This window comes from Diadema setosum, chromosome 5 (genome assembly GCF_964275005.1).
Source record: "Diadema setosum chromosome 5, eeDiaSeto1, whole genome shotgun sequence".
NCBI lineage: Eukaryota > Metazoa > Echinodermata > Echinoidea > Diadematoida > Diadematidae > Diadema > Diadema setosum.
The window spans coordinates 18,740,359-18,758,556 of record NC_092689.1 but is presented as its reverse complement, the minus strand read 5'-3'; the positions used below and the strand labels follow the sequence as shown (position 1 = coordinate 18,758,556).

At 37.8% G+C, this 18,198-nt stretch overlaps 1 protein-coding gene across 1 annotated transcript; it reads left to right on the top strand.

The window, feature by feature from the left end:
• Window positions 1-8,374, top strand: LOC140228385 (fructose-2,6-bisphosphatase TIGAR-like). The gene is made up of 6 exons (XM_072308607.1): window positions 1-32; window positions 2,223-2,260; window positions 3,119-3,237; window positions 5,389-5,463; window positions 6,747-6,857; window positions 8,042-8,374. Exons 1-6 carry the CDS (start codon window positions 1-3, stop codon window positions 8,372-8,374), a joined length of 708 nt encoding a protein of 235 aa, XP_072164708.1.
• Window positions 8,375-18,198: the final 9,824 nt, after the last annotated feature.

Genomic DNA, 18,198 nt, shown 5'->3' with positions numbered 1-18,198 from the left:
ATGGTACAATTCGAGATCACCTTTGCCCGACAGTAAGTATCGTGCTCCAGCTATATCCACGTTATCTCTATCATTTCACCAAGCCACGTGATTTTTCGTCACGATCTCTTAGTTAATACTGTATTATGCACATACGTAGTAAAGATGATTATGATTGTGTGAGGCACATGAATGCCAAATGTATTATCTTCGCTGTGGTAATCTTTCCTACACTTAACACTCCCTCCTGCAAATATTCTGTGGCTAAAGACACTTATACTAAGAAATTATGCAATGCTATGCACTGTGATTTTTTTTTTTTGTGTGTGTCTCTGGGTATACTGTTATCAACTTGCACTGCATTTCTATAACCAATTTGCAAAGCGATTAAAACGAATTTTCATAAACATGATTATTGTTCCATTATTTTACTCTGAGAGTTCCGATATAGCTACATACAATTTACATGAATAAACTATTCCTTTGTCGACAAGAATGAGCGTTCAATCAACAGCAATTTGACTCCAATATTGCAGATCAATTTTACCAAAAGATCTGAAATGGGATATGTTCTGATGATACTGTTTGGTGTGTTGTTATTGTTGTGATTCATGATTTCTTCCCACACGCCATTGATTATTGTATACTTTGTATTTTAACACGTGTGTAAATATATATGCTGTTTCTTAAATAAACAGATTCAAACAAAACAAACACACATAATCATTAGTATACCTTTCAGTCGTTGTTAAAATGCAAGTTCTGAATGCGCATGTTCCGTCAAGTTGGCATTTTTCCAATGGTTTACATCACAGCACGATATGTTGTTTACGTGTATTTTAGTCAACTGTGCAGCACGTTTGGAACATATTATATCTATGTAAAGTTACAGTGAATAAAATTATATTTGCAATGTGTATTGAGTGTGTACTTAATGTCCTGGATTTCAAATACATGCACTCAAAATATGAAAGATAAGTAAATATAAACATATGGCGGGTGAACGACCGTTTATTGCACTTTGTACGTACGCACGATTCAATAACAAACTCATAAACTTATCAGTAACTTTAAAGGCAAATTATCAAGTTTTAAGTTTCAAGTGAAATAAATCACTTTTTGGGAAGGCGACAATCTGACTCAATAGTATGGTGCATGCATACTACCTGTATCAGAATCCAGGACACCGTTTTCTCAGCGCGTGGCAGTATTTTCTAATAATTTGTGCTGGTGGATATACCTCTGTCCAGTCATTCACTCGTGTGGCACATTTTGCCGACTTGATTAGGACCGATTTGCTGAATCACTGCTGCTCACCTTTCGCTAGCAACAAACGCATTTGCTTTTAGACACGGCCAAAGTGATTAGTATCATTCACAGATTTCCCACTGTGTTTGTGGTACAGTGCATTTCAATGAATTCGCACCCAAAAGGAGTGGGACCTCTTAAGTAGGCCTACATGGGTTGTGATCCTCAGATACGGGGTCTCCATAATCTATGTCCTATTCAAGGTAATGCATCATGCCTCTCCACTGTTACACAGAGAAAGTCCATGGGAGAGGACGGCAAGCTATAATTAAACTTCAACCTATACATGAACAGCACTGATTTTTTTCCCCCCAAATCGGTTAAAATACTGCAATTTGGGCCGAGTACTGACTATGATGGAACGTGTTAAATACAAACCATAAAAGTATTATAATGGGACCATTGTGGCCTAATGTTTGAATGACGTTTCTTCGGTTTATTCTATTTTGTGAAGGTGATACAAATAGAATTGATAGAAGGTGATGAGACCAATGTCTATCATGCTTTAAATACATAGCATATTCAAAGCATATTGTACTTTCGCAATACAAAAACAAACAAACAAACAAACAAACATACAAACCCGCACACACAAAATACACTAGAACAAAATTGCCCCGCTATTTTCCATAAAACATATCTTAATCTGAAGGTAGATTTCCAGGTAGATTAGTTTTCCAATAGTTGTATGTATACTGAACATCTATATTGTACTTCTAACATGATTACAGTATAGCATGATGGGTGTAAACGCACTGCCAGTCTACATAAGGGTTGTAATTTAGTGTACATTCTTGCAGTCAATCAAAGGGACATGCAGTGGTGAGATACCGACACTGAATTCTTAGGCATGATTTTCTGACGTCATGTTTGATGGGGCACATCAATTTCCCACCATTCTTTAATCTTTCATTATTGCTACTCTTTACCTGCAGCGGCGAGAGCGTATTCAACAAAGGAAAACTTGTTCAGGGTAAGTAAAGTACTTTCCTAATATATATAAGCATATGCAAGTATGAACAGCCTCCTTTGTCCTTGATGTTTGTTGTTTCATTCACTTGTCATTGCTTGACCCTGTCTGTGCTTTCCCCCTCCCCTCTAATCAAATTCATTCATTTTTTATCTCTGAACTTGGCCGTTTCCATTATCATCATCAGAATCGTCGTCGTCGTCGTCGTCGTAGTAGTAGTAGTAGTAGTACGCCTCCGTTATTGTTACCATTATTTTATTCTGAGGACATTGACGCATCACAACTTGTGTGTTATTGTCGTGCATGTTATTCTTTTGTTGTTGTGTAATTTACAGCTATTGACCGCTCTTTATTCGTTTCAACTTTCCATTCAATAATACCTCAAGACTCATCAACAGATTTCTCAAGTATAAATGACATGGCAATTTTAACAAACCTTTCTCAAGGGGACAGCCATGCTCAATCGCAAACAAGCAAGTATGTCTGTTTTAATGACAGTCACTATAATTATAGGTAGATGTTTCAGTATCAAACAAGCATTCAGTTTGTTCAAATAATTATCTACTTCTATCTCCCTCCTTTGGAAAAAAAAATATATCTGATTATTATGTGTGTATTCAATTGTTACAAAATGTTCAATGATCAACAATACATTCTGTAAATAGAGTGACAAATTTCCCCTTTATTCTATATAGTAAAGACTACAATACAAACTTCATAATCTGCACCCCATCTTTTTACCCTTTAAAGTAAAGACTACAATACAGACATAATCTACACCCCATCTTTCTAAAAACAAGATGCCTATAATGAATCTTAGAAAATTCATGCGCTTGTGTTATGTTTCTTCCTGTGAACCAGGCCAAACTGACTCTCCGCTGTCGGAAGAGGGCGAGCTTCAGGCGCAGTATCTGGCCAAACGTATGTCAAACGAGGTGTTTGACTATGTCTTTGTGAGTGATCTCACGCGAGCACAGCAGGTGAGTTTTTTCTCTTTTTTTTTTTCTTTTACTTATGAGAGGATTGAAAGCAAATGCATGTATTGGCACCAGGCAGAGACCAATTCTGGACACCTTTATGATTTTCACAGTTTAAAGTAAATCAATTTAGTAGATGAAACTTGAAGACCTATAATACTTTCCTTACACTGAAAATTTCAGCAATATTAATTGAATTAAATTTGTTTTCACAATACCTGTTTAGAATGTATTAAAGCAACATAATACATGGATATCATTTGAAATGGTTTGTACTGATGCTTATAGGATGAGATCCAAATTTTTGTTCCATTTAGAGAATGTAACATGTCACACACAAACAAAAACACCAACTGAAGTATAGCATGGCAGCATGTCTTATGCTTTACAAAGAGGGTTCGAAATAGCGTGACCAAACAATTATTGTTTCAAGAAATATAGGTGTTATATATTATTTCAAGAAATATAGGTGTTATAAATAAAGTTAAATTTTGTTTACCCATAAATGTTCTTTTAATGTTATATTCATCTCTGATTTTACCTTATTTCAATTATGGTATACTCGCCTGGGGAAACACACATTCTTCTCATTTGGAAAGACTACTTTTGTTACAGAAAAAAGCTCTTAGTATTATTTCCAATGAATCGTGGAGAAGTCATACTGATGTGTTATTTCATGAAAACAAGATCTTAAAAGTTAAGGATTTGTATTTTTTACAACTAGGACAATTCATGTACAAACTTACCAATGATTCTCTCCCATTTGTATTTGAGTCCATGTTCACTAAAAATAGATCTGTTCATTTTCATCCTACCCGGCAATCCAACTCATTTCATTTGCCATTAACTAGGACTATGTTTGCTAAATCTATATTTTCTTTTACTGGCCCCAAATCTTGGAACACTCTCGATAATAGTATGAAACAAGTTTAAACACACTCACGTTTAAACTGACGAAGTTGTTCATAAATTCTGATATAGTTGAATGAGTTATATTTTAATTAGCCTTAATTTTGAGCTTTCTTTTATATTCGTTATACTCATTCTTTCCTTTTGTCTATTCCTTTCCTACATTATGTACATAATACCTCGGTGATCCATCGCACCATGTGCCTCGCGTGTGCTGGTATAGACCCTTCATCTCTTCTCCTTTTTCGCCTTTTTCCTGTCCTCTTGTCTCTTTCTGTTTCTTCTTTCAAAATAATAATTTCCTCTTTTCCTCCTTTTCCTTTACTGTGTTTTATTTTTCTCTCTCTATCTTTCTCTTTACAAGAGAGGTTGTTTGTGTTCGTTTGTCCGTCTGTTTGTTTGTTTGTTTGTATGTATAGGCCTGTATGTGTTGTGCACCTTTTATATTATGTCTAGCTAATTGCTTTTTGATGTTATTTAGTCTTTTTGTCCACAGGGAGACTGCAAAATACAAGCTTAGCTTTTTACCATGTCTCCTCCATTTCCTGCAACTTTAGTTTTAATTCAATTTTCATTGTTTACTTTGCTTCTGTGATGCGTAGTATTGTCAACTTCACGTATATTTCTTTGTTGCTACATTGCATTGATGTTGTGTTATTTTGTGTATGAAAATGTTGGAAATGAAATAAATGAAATGAATTGTTTGAATATGACCATGAGAGACGTTATGATAGAGTCACTGAAGGTTATCAGACGTCACAATGAGTTTCCACCAAAGGAGACTTCCAGATAATTTTCAGACTTTTATATTTGAACAACTATAAATTAGTTATATTGAGTACAGAGTTTCGGAATTTATAGTGATTGGGGTGAGGAATAAGAACGTTTTCAAACTTTAAAACAAATTTCAATGAACAAGGATGATGACATGGCAGCCTCACTACAAGAATGCATGAGTTGAGGCTCAAGGAAGCAGAACAAAAGAAGAGGGTATGCATAGATTTCACACAGGTGAACATGTTAAGCAAGTGGTATTGTAATGGAATTACACTACTAGATTTCTGAACACTGGTCAGTGTAATTTGCTTAAGATTTTTTTAAAGTATTGGTTTCTCTGCTCACGGACAACAATAAATTTCACAGATCTATACATAGAGCTGCTGTTTATGTACTACAAGATGAGAAATTATAAAAATTGTCTGGAATGCCCCTTCAAGAAGGATGCTACTTTCTTTCCCTATGCAGACTGCCGAAGCTATTCTGAAAAGTTTGACGACGCCCCCTCGCGAGATAATCAAGGAAGTCAAATTGAGAGAACGGGTAGGTAGACCAAAGCAGTGAATAAATATAGTCATTGTAAGAGAGAGAGAGTGTGTGTTATCGGCAAAGATGTAAAGGAGAATCCAGTCAAAATATAAGTCTGATAAGAAAGAGTAACATATTACGAGTTCAACAGTATAAATTTGATCGAAATCGGATGGAAAATAAGAAAGTTATGACATTTTGAAGTTTTGCTATTTTTTTTTTTTTTGGGGGGGGGGGACAGTTCTTGAACAGTCAATGATATATGATTATGCAAATGGCAAAGTGAGCATGTCATTCCCTCATAACTTATCACACAGTTTGAACATACAATTTTGAAATTTCCAGTTTTTCATTCAAACGGAATCATGCCTTAGGCTCAAATCTTCGTATATCTAACTAATCACTATTCTGAAGTTTTTCAACCAGTAATAATGCCATGTTTCAGATTTTAATGACAGAAACATATTGATTTTGGTCGGGTTTTTTTTTTTTTGTACACGATCAATGTAAAAAAAAAAAAAATGTGAGGGTATGACAGGGTTAGTTCACTCATTTGCATATTCATATTCACTGTACAAGAACTGTTTTGCAGAAATTAGCAAAACTTCAAAATATCATAACTTCCTTATTTTTCATCCAATTTCAGTCAATTTGTTACCGTTGAACTCGTAAGATTTTACTCTGTTTTATTATACTTACTTATACATGTTATATTTGGGCTGGATTTCCCCTTTAAAGAGAGATTCTACAGTGTCTTTAGACATGACGACCACCAAATTTCATGATTGCACTTATCACCATGACCACTCAGGAGAAACCTGCATGGTTCAGCCTTCACATGCACACAGTCTGTCAGTTGGCCTGAAGGGCCCATTATGTGCCTCGATAAACTTTATCGTATTCAGTTGCAATTCCATTCATTCATTATGAGTTTTCACGAAACCGTGTCTTTTAGTCTGAATAATGCGATGCATTCTTAGCAAGTCACTTGCTAATATATGATAGCTCTGTAAAGAATAGCCAGAGATAGTTCCGCGTAATATATGTGGAAGTTGCCTCGTCGTATAATGAAAATTCGGAAAAGCAAAGCAGTACAGTAAAACAAATAAGTAAAATGAATACCTTGTAACTTCAATACGACGGAACATCAGCATGCACTAAAATGCCTTTTTTACAACAGATTTTGTTTCCCCAAACAGAGGTAAAGTTCTGCTCAATTTTTCTAAGAGAACACACGTAGTATAATTCAGGTAAAGCAAGACATCCTTTGGTATAAACGTCTTTGTTTCTCAATGCAGCATTTCGGTGATCGAGAAGGAATGCACATATCAGACTACAGGGCGTGGTTAAAGGAGCGAGGTCTTTCCTTTCGGAGCCACGAGCCAGAGGGCGGGGAATCCTTTCCAGCGGTAAATCAGTGCTCTTCATCTCCCTCACCCTTCAGCTCTTTTTCTCCCCCCCCCCCCAAGTTTGCCTTCTTCTAAATCCCATCTCCTCTTTTCTCCTTCTCTCCCCTTTCTCTCTCTCTCCCTCTCCATCTCTCTCTCTCTCTCTCTCTCTCTCTCTATTTCTCTCACTGTCTAGACTATACTGTCTTGCTCTATTTCTTTAAGCTTCTTTATGTGTGTCACTTACTTTCTTTATAATTTTTTTTCTTCTTTTTTTTTCCTGTATATCTCTCAGCACATTGCATGATGGGAAACTTAGTGTAGTCTCTTCAGTTTAAGCACTGTTATTCGTTTAATTTGTTTACCCACGCATTGCTGGTTACACTCGTTTACACATCTGGATCAAGACGTATCAAGAGGGAGACATGTTTTTACTATTATCATTATTGTTTTTATTTATTCTTACTCGTTGTAGTTCGCTTCACACACACCTAAAGTGAGTGTTAGGGGTAAGCAAAACAAACATACAAACAAAGCTTTTATATGCCATAATGCAACTCGTACGCACACTGAAGTATACTTGGAGTCACCTTCTGGTTATTGTTTAACTTTAAATTGCTGGCTTGCATCCGGATGAGTTTGTTGTCACTTAAAGTTTTGTGTTTTTTTTTTTCTTGTGTGTTTTTGTATTTGTATTTGTTTGTTTGTTAATGTAATGTGTGTAAATGTGACCTATAAAGTCAATATACGCGGACCACGATGCAAAAACCAGTAAATCTTGCGTTTTTATCCCTTAACCCTCCACCCGGGTTGGACAAAGGAGACAGCTGTATCGCGCAAGTGCAGAACACCATTTCTTTTTTTTTTTCTTTTTTTTTTACCTAACAGCGTTGTCTCACCGTTTGCGTCGCAGATCTAACGCTTGGCAATACTATTGATTCTCTACAAGGCCCAGTGCCACCAATGGAATGACTGAAAATCTTTCTTAGACTTATCTAATTGACAATGGCTAACATTACTCTCATTGTTGTCAAATTCATCGTAAAAGTAGATAGTAGTGTAAAAGATTTTTCTTTTTTCGCTGCAGTATAAACTTGTCATAAATTCATGACGTCTTGATATATTCAATTTCGCATTCTTTGTTGTTGTTTGTATTTAATGAGAAAGTGTATATCATTATCCGTTTTACATATTTCTGTGCCCAGGCTAAGGAAAGAATAGTAAACGCGTTCAACGACATCTGCGAGAAGCTTCTCGTCGAAGAGGGCGCTGTTGAAAACTCTTCTCTTCTCCGCGTTCTGGTTGTTGGGCACGGTCTACTGTACAAGGAGCTCTATTGCCATTTCATCGACACGCTCTGTACCGACATACCAGGAGGCAAAGAACGAGTGAAACAGGACAGCGCCAACACTAGTCTATCTCGATTCCTCGTAGATTATTCAGGGAAAGCGCCTCCACTAGTCAAATGCCAATTTCTGTATGACTACAGCCATCTACCAGAAGAAATGCAGAAAGCACTGCCGAGCAAGGCCTATTAGATCAATCTTGAATCGATACTTATATTAAATAGGCCCCTATCCTCAGTTGGCCTACAATCGATATTGGATTAACTTTGTTTATATTTCTTTTTGAATGATTATAATAATGTATACAAAGGATAATACTGAATGCTCAAGGAATATCCACAAATCTTCATTTTCTGAAAGGTATAGACCTAATACAGATTCCTTTGACAGGTTATTAGAAATGGTAAGGCAAGTACTCCGTATCTTCTCTAAGAGCTATGTAAAGTGCTCTTTCCAATTCCTAGATTACGAAAATCTTGTTCCACAATTATTTACATCTTCCAAGTATTGCGACGGTACGAATAGTTGTACATTTCACATCTGTAGGGGACGGCACATGTAATTTTCCAAACTATTTAAATCTGTAAATAGAATGACAGGCCGATTCACCACAACCTCATGGAGTATTACACTGATATTTCTGCACTCACTGAATTATATATTTATTGTGCGAACTTTTCCTTTATTGCCTTTTTATTGGCAACACGCTATGGTTTTGATCCTATGAATCAACATGCTTCTTACCAGAGTTTAATACGTCAAGCTAGGCAAAATCTTGTGTCAATGTTTATTACAATTTCCTCGCCATGAGTTGCTGAATATTGCAAATTTCCTTCACTGGTGTTAGTATTTGTTTTAAGCATACCTTGTTTTGACTGTGAGTAAGAAATTTCTAAAACAATAAATCATTATAACAATTCTCAAACAGCAGAGGAATTTTACTTCTCATTTTTCAATCATGGATGAACTTTTAGTGTTATATTTCTTTTCTATTTTGTCTGTATCGTTTTTCTTAAAAACCATATCCTTATACGCCGTCAATGTATCATTTAAGAAGAAAAAGACGTTTTTATCTCACACAGGTTCTGCCATCCAGTGTTGTTGGGTTTTTTTTGAAACATCGAGTTTTTGACCCCGCCGAACGAGTTCGAGCAGGGGACTATGAAACGGGCTCCGTACGTGTGTGTGTCCGTGTGTCCGTGCGTCCGTGCGTCCGTGCGTCCGTGTGTGCGTCCGTGTGTGATCAAAATCTTCAATTTGCTACTTCTCTGTCATTTATGAGCCAATTTTGATTCTGTTTGCTTTATATGATAGCACTACATGGGAGCTTTGAAACTTCTATACAGAATTTCAGTTGTGACCTTTGACCTTGACCTTTGACCTATATTGTACATTTTGCTACAAAATGCTACTCCTTCTCCATTTCTAACCCAATTTCGATTCCGTTTGCTTTATGTGATGGCACTAGGTGAGGGCTTCAAAACTTCTACACAGAATTTTGACCTTTGACCTTGATTTTTTACCTATATTGTACATTTTGCTACAAAATGCTACTCCTTCGCCGTTTCTAACCCGATTTCGATTCAATTTGCTTTATGTGATGGCACTAGGTGAGGGCTTCAAAAACTTCTACACAGAATTTTGACCTTTGACTTCTTTGACCTTTGACCTTGATTTTTGACCTATATTGTACATTTTGCTACAAAATGCTACTTCCGGCGGGGACATATATTACGCACCGCGTAATTTCTACTTTTCCTTGTTATCATTGTTCTAATAATAAAGTGTTCACTGATTCAAACAATCAGTCATTATGATAGCCTGATGGCATAATGCACTTTTTTTTATTACTATCATGCAAAATCAGTCTTCGATAGACTTTTTGCAGGCATAAGAAGACACATAGTCACACAACCATGATGCATTTTAGTTCAACTTTCAAATTCTACTTCAATGCAGATAGTCGTAACTGACGCTATTACGTTTTTAAGTGGCAAATCCTTTAACAGATTAAAAGCGGAATTCACTCGCTGTTCACGTCAAGTATTATACATGTACATGAATAGAACCAAGCAGTCAGAACCCCACAAGGTTTACATCCTTCGGACATCAAATATGGTAACTGTTTCAATGTTTGTTTGGTGTGGGTTTTTTCGCAAGACAGTAATATTGATCACACCCATGCATGATATACAAATTACATGACTTCACATTACTCTCCCCCTGGTTTATTCGTGGTCTTTAATAGTTATTGCTACGATACATGAAAATGTCAAGGTTGATAAATCAGGAGAAATCTGCAATAATTTGAGACGCAGAATATGATAAATCTTATTTCATTATACGAAATAAAGGAATACCAGTAAGAGAATTTATGTACAGGTCTTTGTGAGACAAAATCTGGTGCATGTGTGTGTGTGTGTGTGTGTGTGCGTGTGTGCGTGTGTGTGTGTGTGTGTGTGTGTGTGTGTGGGATTGTGGTAGTATCATACATCTATTCTGAAAACATGGGAAACTTTACATTTTATAATTTAAGACTCTATTGTAATGTCTAATTCAAATGAAACATGTATATCCTGTTTGTTTATTCTTTTCATTCGCATTCAAGTAATCTATGGAGACTTAAATATTTAGTCATCTTATATCATCTTTATTTTCATTTCCATTCCTATCTATTTCTTTTGGACTCAACTGTCGTGGTACGTATGTACTGCGTTCCACTGAATGATGAGGACATTGAATGTCTGAACAAATGAAATGGAACATCATTATTATCTTGTCATTAATATGACTATAGATTTTCTTCAATTAAGAAAACATGTTTTGTCAAGCTGAAGTAGTTTTTCCAGTGTACATACGAAAAGTAATCTTCGACTCCTTTACTTTCAAAGAGTTCTATAGATTACTAAACGAGTACACACACACACACACACACACACACACACACACACACGGATTATGTTTCATTTATATCTTTTTAATAAAACCGCAGATTCTTTTTTCTTGCATAACCATGGAAGCTTAGGAAACTGAAACCTAGTTATCGATGCCATGCCGTAATTGCTGGTAGTTTGGTATCAAAAAATCACGTGGCTGATGCGGGGGAGGCTGGGTCAGGTGACAAGAATCAAGTCATTGGTACACATCATTACACATTACTCTATTCAGGCTCCTGGAGCTCCTTGTCTGGAAAGCGAGGACAGGACTGGCGAGGGACCTTACATGCACCTGCAGCAGAACCTGAACTTTGCGAGAGCGATTTTGCGGGTTGTATAGGAGAATGCCGAGGGGCATACAATTAAGGGGGAATTCCAGACCTGTTGAAAGTTAGTCGGATAGGAAAGAGTAAAAGTTTAGAAGCACAACACTGAAAATGTGATCAAAATCGAATATGAATGAAGGAAGTATATTATTTTATATAGTATAGTTTGTATACAAAATCTTGAAATCCCCCTTTTTTGTGTTCACATTCATTTATATACCTCAGTCTCAAATCTTAATGTACATCAAACTAATCATTACACCGAAGTTATGCAGGCATGAATAATATTATAATTATTTACATTTTCGTAGCAGAACATTTTGAATTTTCATTCATATCTTGTACATGATCAAAGTTGTGAGGTGGTGACATTTTCATTTCACTCATTTATTCATATCAACTGATCAAAAAGTATTTCCCAAAAAGTAGCGTTACTTCATTCACAATCTCAAAACTTCCTCATTTTTTATCCGATTTTCTTCAAATTTTACTGGTGTGTTTAAAAATCCAACCATTCATTTTCTGACTAACTTTTATCTGGACTTGAATTTCGCCTTAACTAATTTCTACTGATCCGTTTCTTCTTTTTTTTTTTTTCATTGTATAGGGATGTGGAATCGTTTTAGAGCTATGAGCCTGAAAATCCCTCTCTGACAAATGTACCAGACTGCCTTGCCAAATATTTTTGTCAATCATCAGTTTTGCCATGTCATTGCATGTTGGGTGATTTATGCAAAATATCTCGCGCAATACAATTAGTATAGTTCAGATGTCTTTTCCTCTGTATGGGCAGGGAAGTCTCAAGATAATTGTTCCTGGCTGGGAGACATCAAACATAGAGAGGATCTACAAAACTTCTCTGTAATGAATGTTCATGACTAATTAGATAAAGGGGTAGAAAAACAATATTTTATGTCCAGTCCACTCTCATGAGGAAAAATGTATTGGTCTCCGCTTCTGCAACAGTGAGTGGTGAGTGAATGGATGGGCTCCTTTTTTTTTTTTATAGAGATTGCCAAAGGATACAGATTCTTGTTGCCAACACCCGTTAGGCAAAACTGAGACAGAATCCGGGAATTTTCTCGAAGATTGAACGTGACGTTGCCCCGAACTGTTGTGATTAGTAATGGACTAGTATTTCGCTACAGGGAGAGATTCGAAACTGGATCGTGTGATAGAGACACTGTTATGGTTTTCAAATGCCGCTCTGTCATTGGGAGAAAAAAAAAAAGTTTTATGAGCATTGTCTGACAACCATACATCTCTTCAGTGTTGAATGACAATGAAAACTAACCTTAAAGGAACCGATAGAAAGATATTATGTCTTTTCGATTCATTCAATCTTCATTCGCTGCCTATGGCGGTACACCACTTTAAAGCGGGCCTGCTGTAGAACAGAATCGTCCTTTAGCACTTAAAGGGGATGGCTAGTAACTGATCAGTGGGAATCAGTGGGAATGCTGGAGTACATTATATATCTATTGTTGTGTGAAAATTATTTGCTTCAGAATGGTCTCATACCCAGTATTCAAGTAATGTGCAGTTTAATGTTTCCAGATTAGCATGCCTGTACAGTGACGGGGCCTTAAACTGCACATTACTTGAATATGAGACCATTCTGAAGGAAATCTTCAATCTGCCTAAAAACAAGTTACAGATATGCACTCAATAATATTAATGGTCGGTATTATTTAGTATTTTTTCGCTGTAGCCATGATTAAAACTTGATGGGTATAACATATTCGGGTGGGATTCGAACCCACATCACGATCACCTGGTTGCTGTAGATAGGCGTCCACTAGACCACCAAGCTTGCCCCTGATAGACAGTGGGAGGCCTGATCGCTTACTATGGAAGCCGGTCATGCAGCATTTTCATATTCATGATACCATCGTCCTGTTGTTTTATTTGCCCATGATTTTTTTTTCCACCATGGCTACCACTCAAAAACACTGAATACTCGGTATGTCTGTGCATGTGTATAATCATGAGCATGTGCAGTGCTCATGTTGTTTGGTTTGGTTTGTGTTTTTATTTGCAACAATAGTAGGATTCACACGTATACAAATTAGTGGGATGCAAATTTCGAGATTTGCATCGTGATCGCAATCTCGAGATTTTTGCATGTAGGGACACAAAGAAATCTTGCGCTTATTTTGTAAATTAGCGCGTTAATTTGCCCGCGGTGACCATGTGAACGCTGACCAAAATAATCTCGAGATTTTATATCCCATCATTCAAAACGCACATCACAACAGCGTCACACCACACCACTGTGAGATGCAGGAACAATAGATTTATTAATTTATCGATCGGCAGTTAGCGGGCTACTTCTGCCCCCTTGAACACTTATAAAAAATCTCGAGATTCCCACTTCACATGAAGAAGATTAACCGGTGTCGTCCTAATTAAACAAGTGCGCATGTGGCTGCACTATTTTGCTACACCTTATTGGGTTATAAGTATCTGACTATTCAGTCTGAATACCTTGACGGTGTTCAAGATCTCGAAGAAGCATCGATGTGTTACCCTTATCCTATGATATGGAGGCGCGATAAATTACCCTCGTGGGAAAGGTGAATGCGCTTTCATTCTCGTTTTGTTTTGTACACACCTTCCGCTTTACTAAACCATAGCGATTAATCATGCTAATAGTAGTGAGAGTTGACATGTATTCAGTACGAGGCAGTCATTTAAGATTGACTTAAAGCGATACTGTGGCTATTTTCTTTTGTTCAGTGATGTTGTAATAAACACTTAACATGATTTCAAACATTTTAATAAGTCTACATGTATTTTCCTCTGTTAGATGTCTCTTGGTTGTGATTTGCTTCCCTGTTTACGAGTGCATCAACGAGACAGTTTCACACAGTTTTGTATAAATTATGATGTAATGTATTCGATTTAATGTTATTTGTATTTTGGTGTAACTAGTAGACTGAAATTTGCAAACTCTTATGTTAAGTAAAAGACAGCGGTAATTCTATTATTCCAGTTACAGTGTTCATGCATCTAAATTATGACAAGTATATGGCTCCATGATCATAACGTATGTCCCCCCCCCCCCCCCAAAAAAAAAAAAAAAATACAACGGGACCCTCCGCAATGATATCTTTAAAAACATTGAATCAATCTAAATACAAATTCAGGCTATGAAACTATAACTCATTGCCCACATCTTACAGAAAACCCCATTCGATTTGCTTCAGTGGTCAAAGAGAAATGAGGAATTTTGTAGAGGATGTTGGGAATCTCTTCCCTCCAAGTTCTGTCTATTGTATTCACACACAAGATCATCGAAGTGCTAAACTTGGAAGAATCAGACTCATGACATGTTTTACAACAATCCACATTTCTCTGTGACCGCTAAACCAAATCGAATGGGGATTTCTGCAAAATAGAGCTAAAATGTTGTATTTTAAGACCCTGAAGTAGCATTTAGACAATTTAATCATATTGGGTGTTATCAATGCGAAAATCTGAGTGTAACTTTTTTTTTTTGGACATACTGTAATACTATTTTGTACTGGTCTCATTTTCTTTGCTCAGTTTTCCACTAATAAATGATATTCATTTCTGGTCAGTTTTTCTGTTTTCGTTCGTTGTTTTTTGTTGATGTGAAGCCACTTACAGAGGTCATCACATACTGCAGCATATGACACACTGTGAACATTATGTGGTAAGCTGCGGTCTGGCGGTAAATGTGAATGACTATGTGAGTTGTATGTGATGAACCACATAGTTTGCAATTTCACACTGTGACAACACTGTGAACACACTATAGTCATACACTTTACACATAGTTAACTATGTTAACACAGTGTGGTAACACTGTGTTTGTTCCATAAGGGATGAGCTAGAAAGGAGTGTACATTACTGGACTAATATGTAACTGAATTGTTTTGTAAAATATGCTGACCGCATTAATAAACTCAGCATGAGATACAATCAGTAATCAATGGAAACGATGTAAAAAGAACATGTTCAATTTCCTTTGTGTGTGTGTATGTGTGTGTGCGTGTGTGCGTATGTGTGTGTGTTTGTGTGTGCATTGTTAGAGTATGAGAATTATGATTATCATTTACCCCATATTTTATCATTATATGGATGTACAGAGCGGTCCTTCGTGCTTACTAGTATTCAGCAGCGTATATGGAAGTGCTATGTTTGTAGTTAGTTTTGTATGTTCCTTTCCTTTGCCTAAATTTGCTCGAGCAAGGCGTCATTTTTGCATAAATACAACCTAAACCTTACATTTTCTGTATCGGAGTATCGCATTACCGAATCAGGCTGCTTCAGTCAACGATATCTCCTGTCTATAAATGACTGGATGATACATAGTTATATTTAACAAAATGTGTGATTGATTTTATGTGTGTGTGTGTGTGACATAAGTGACAGAAACGACGACGTGGCTGTAACGGAGCCTACTTAAAGCAGAGCTCAAACCCAACGGCGTAAATCCGTACTGAGGAGTGGGGGGGGGGGGGGATGGTCACCATCACCACGCTTACAAGCCCATAACCGGACCGGCGCAGCCTTGGGGGGGGGGGGGGGGGAGAGAGAAGCTTCTCCCCCCCCCCCCCCCACACGCACACTTTACAGGGATCGGATGTCCCACTCTTTTGCATGAAATATAAAGTGGGAGGAAAGTGGCAGCAAAAATATGAAGACTTTTTGTTCTTGTTGTTGCTTTTTTTTGCTTGTCAGATGACTTGCGGCGGAAAATCAGACCTTAAAAGTATGAAGACATTTTTTGTTTTTGAAATATCTGTGAGAGAGAGCGGAGCGACCGGGTTAACGGGGGGAGGGTGTGTATGGGGGGGGGGTTCCTCTCCCACACGAGGAAGATTTTGCATTTTCAGACCTGAAATTCAGCGATCTGCTGCACACTTTTGGTGAAATTTTTGTTTGTTTTTTCTTTAAAAAACCAATAGAAAATGAAATATTCACAATATATTATTGAATGACTAAATCGTGGTATTTCAGCTCTTGCTCCGCCTGTGCGACATCACTGCGAAAGCCTACTAAATAGTGGGGCCTATCACCGGCGTAGACAGGATTTGATCTTGGGGGAGCGGTTATGAGATCGTGAGGGAGCGAAGCAAGCGAGGGGGGGGGGAGGGTATGGTAGGGGGGTTTCTCCCTCCCACGGTGAAATCTTTTTACATTGAAAATTTTGACATTTTACAGTCCCAAAACTGCCGTTTGTAGCTATATTCTTCGCTTTGGAAATTAAGGGGGGGGGCACACCATGCGCAACTGCTGTCAATCACTGGCAGCAGCATCAGGAGAATGGCATAGCGATTAAATGCGAGCGAGCGGAGCGAGCGAGCTTGAAAATTTTGACATAATGCTTTTACATGCTAAAAACTGCCGTTTGTAGCTATACTTCTTCGCTTTGGAAATCAAGGGGGGCCGCACCGGGCGCAACTGTTGTCAATCACTGGCAGCAACATCAGGAGAATTCAAATTCATGAATTTCTTCCGTCGAGATGTTTTCATTGCAACTGATTGACAAATTGCCCTACATCGACGTGAATAAGCACTGAATTGATCAGTGGTTTTTTAGTAGTAGCCATGATAAAAAATCATGGGCGTACATACTCGAGCAGGATTCGAACCTACGACCTCCTGATCACCGGACAGGCGTCATCTCCACTAGACCACCGAGCTTTCGCCCGACAGCTAGTGTTGGTTCTAATCCTTATATAGCATGCAGCGGGTACTGCTTTGTTATTCAAATTCATGAATTTCTTCCGTCGAGATGTTTTCATTGCAACTGATTGACAAATTGCCCTACATCGACGTGAATAAGCACTGAATTGATCAGTGTTTTTTAGTAGTAGCCATGATAAAAAATTATGGGCGTACATACTCGTACATACTAGCTGTCGGGCGAAAGCTCGGTGGTCTAGTGGAGATGACGCCTGTCCGGTGATCAGGAGGTCGTAGGTTCGAATCCTGCTCGAGTATTCATGAAATTCATGAATTTGAATAACAAAGCAGTACCCGCTGCATGCTATATAAGGATTAGAACCAACACTAGCTGTCGGGCGAAAGCTCGGTGGTCTAGTGGAGATGACGCCTGTCCGGTGATCAGGAGGTCGTAGGTTCGAATCCTGCTCGAGTATGTACGCCCATGATTTTTTATCATGGCTACTACTAAAAACCACTGATCAATTCAGTGCTTATTCACGTCGATGTAGGGCAATTTGTCAATCAGTTGCAATGAAAACATCTCGACGGAAGAAATTCATGAATTTGAATAACAAAGCAGTACCCGCTGCATGCTATATAAGGATTAGAACCAACACTAGCTGTCGGGCGAAAGCTCGGTGGTCTAGTGGAGATGACGCCTGTCCGGTGATCAGGAGGTCGTAGGTTCGAATCCTGCTCGAGTATGTACGCCCATGATTTTTTATCATGGCTACTACTAAAAAACACTGATCAATTCAGTGCTTATTCACGTCGATGTAGGGCAATTTGTCAATCAGTTGCAATCAGGAGAATTGTATAGCGATTAAATGCAAGCGAGCGAAGCGAGCGAGCTTGAAAATTTTGACATTTTACAGTCCAAAAACTGTCCTTTGTGGCTGTATTTTTTTGCTTTGGAAATTAAGGGGGGCGCACCGGGTGCAACTGCTGGCAATTACTGGCAGCAACATCAGGAGAATGGCGTAACAATTAAATGCGAGCGAGTGAAGCGAGCGAGCTTGAAAATTTTGACATTTTACAGTCCCAAAACTGCCGC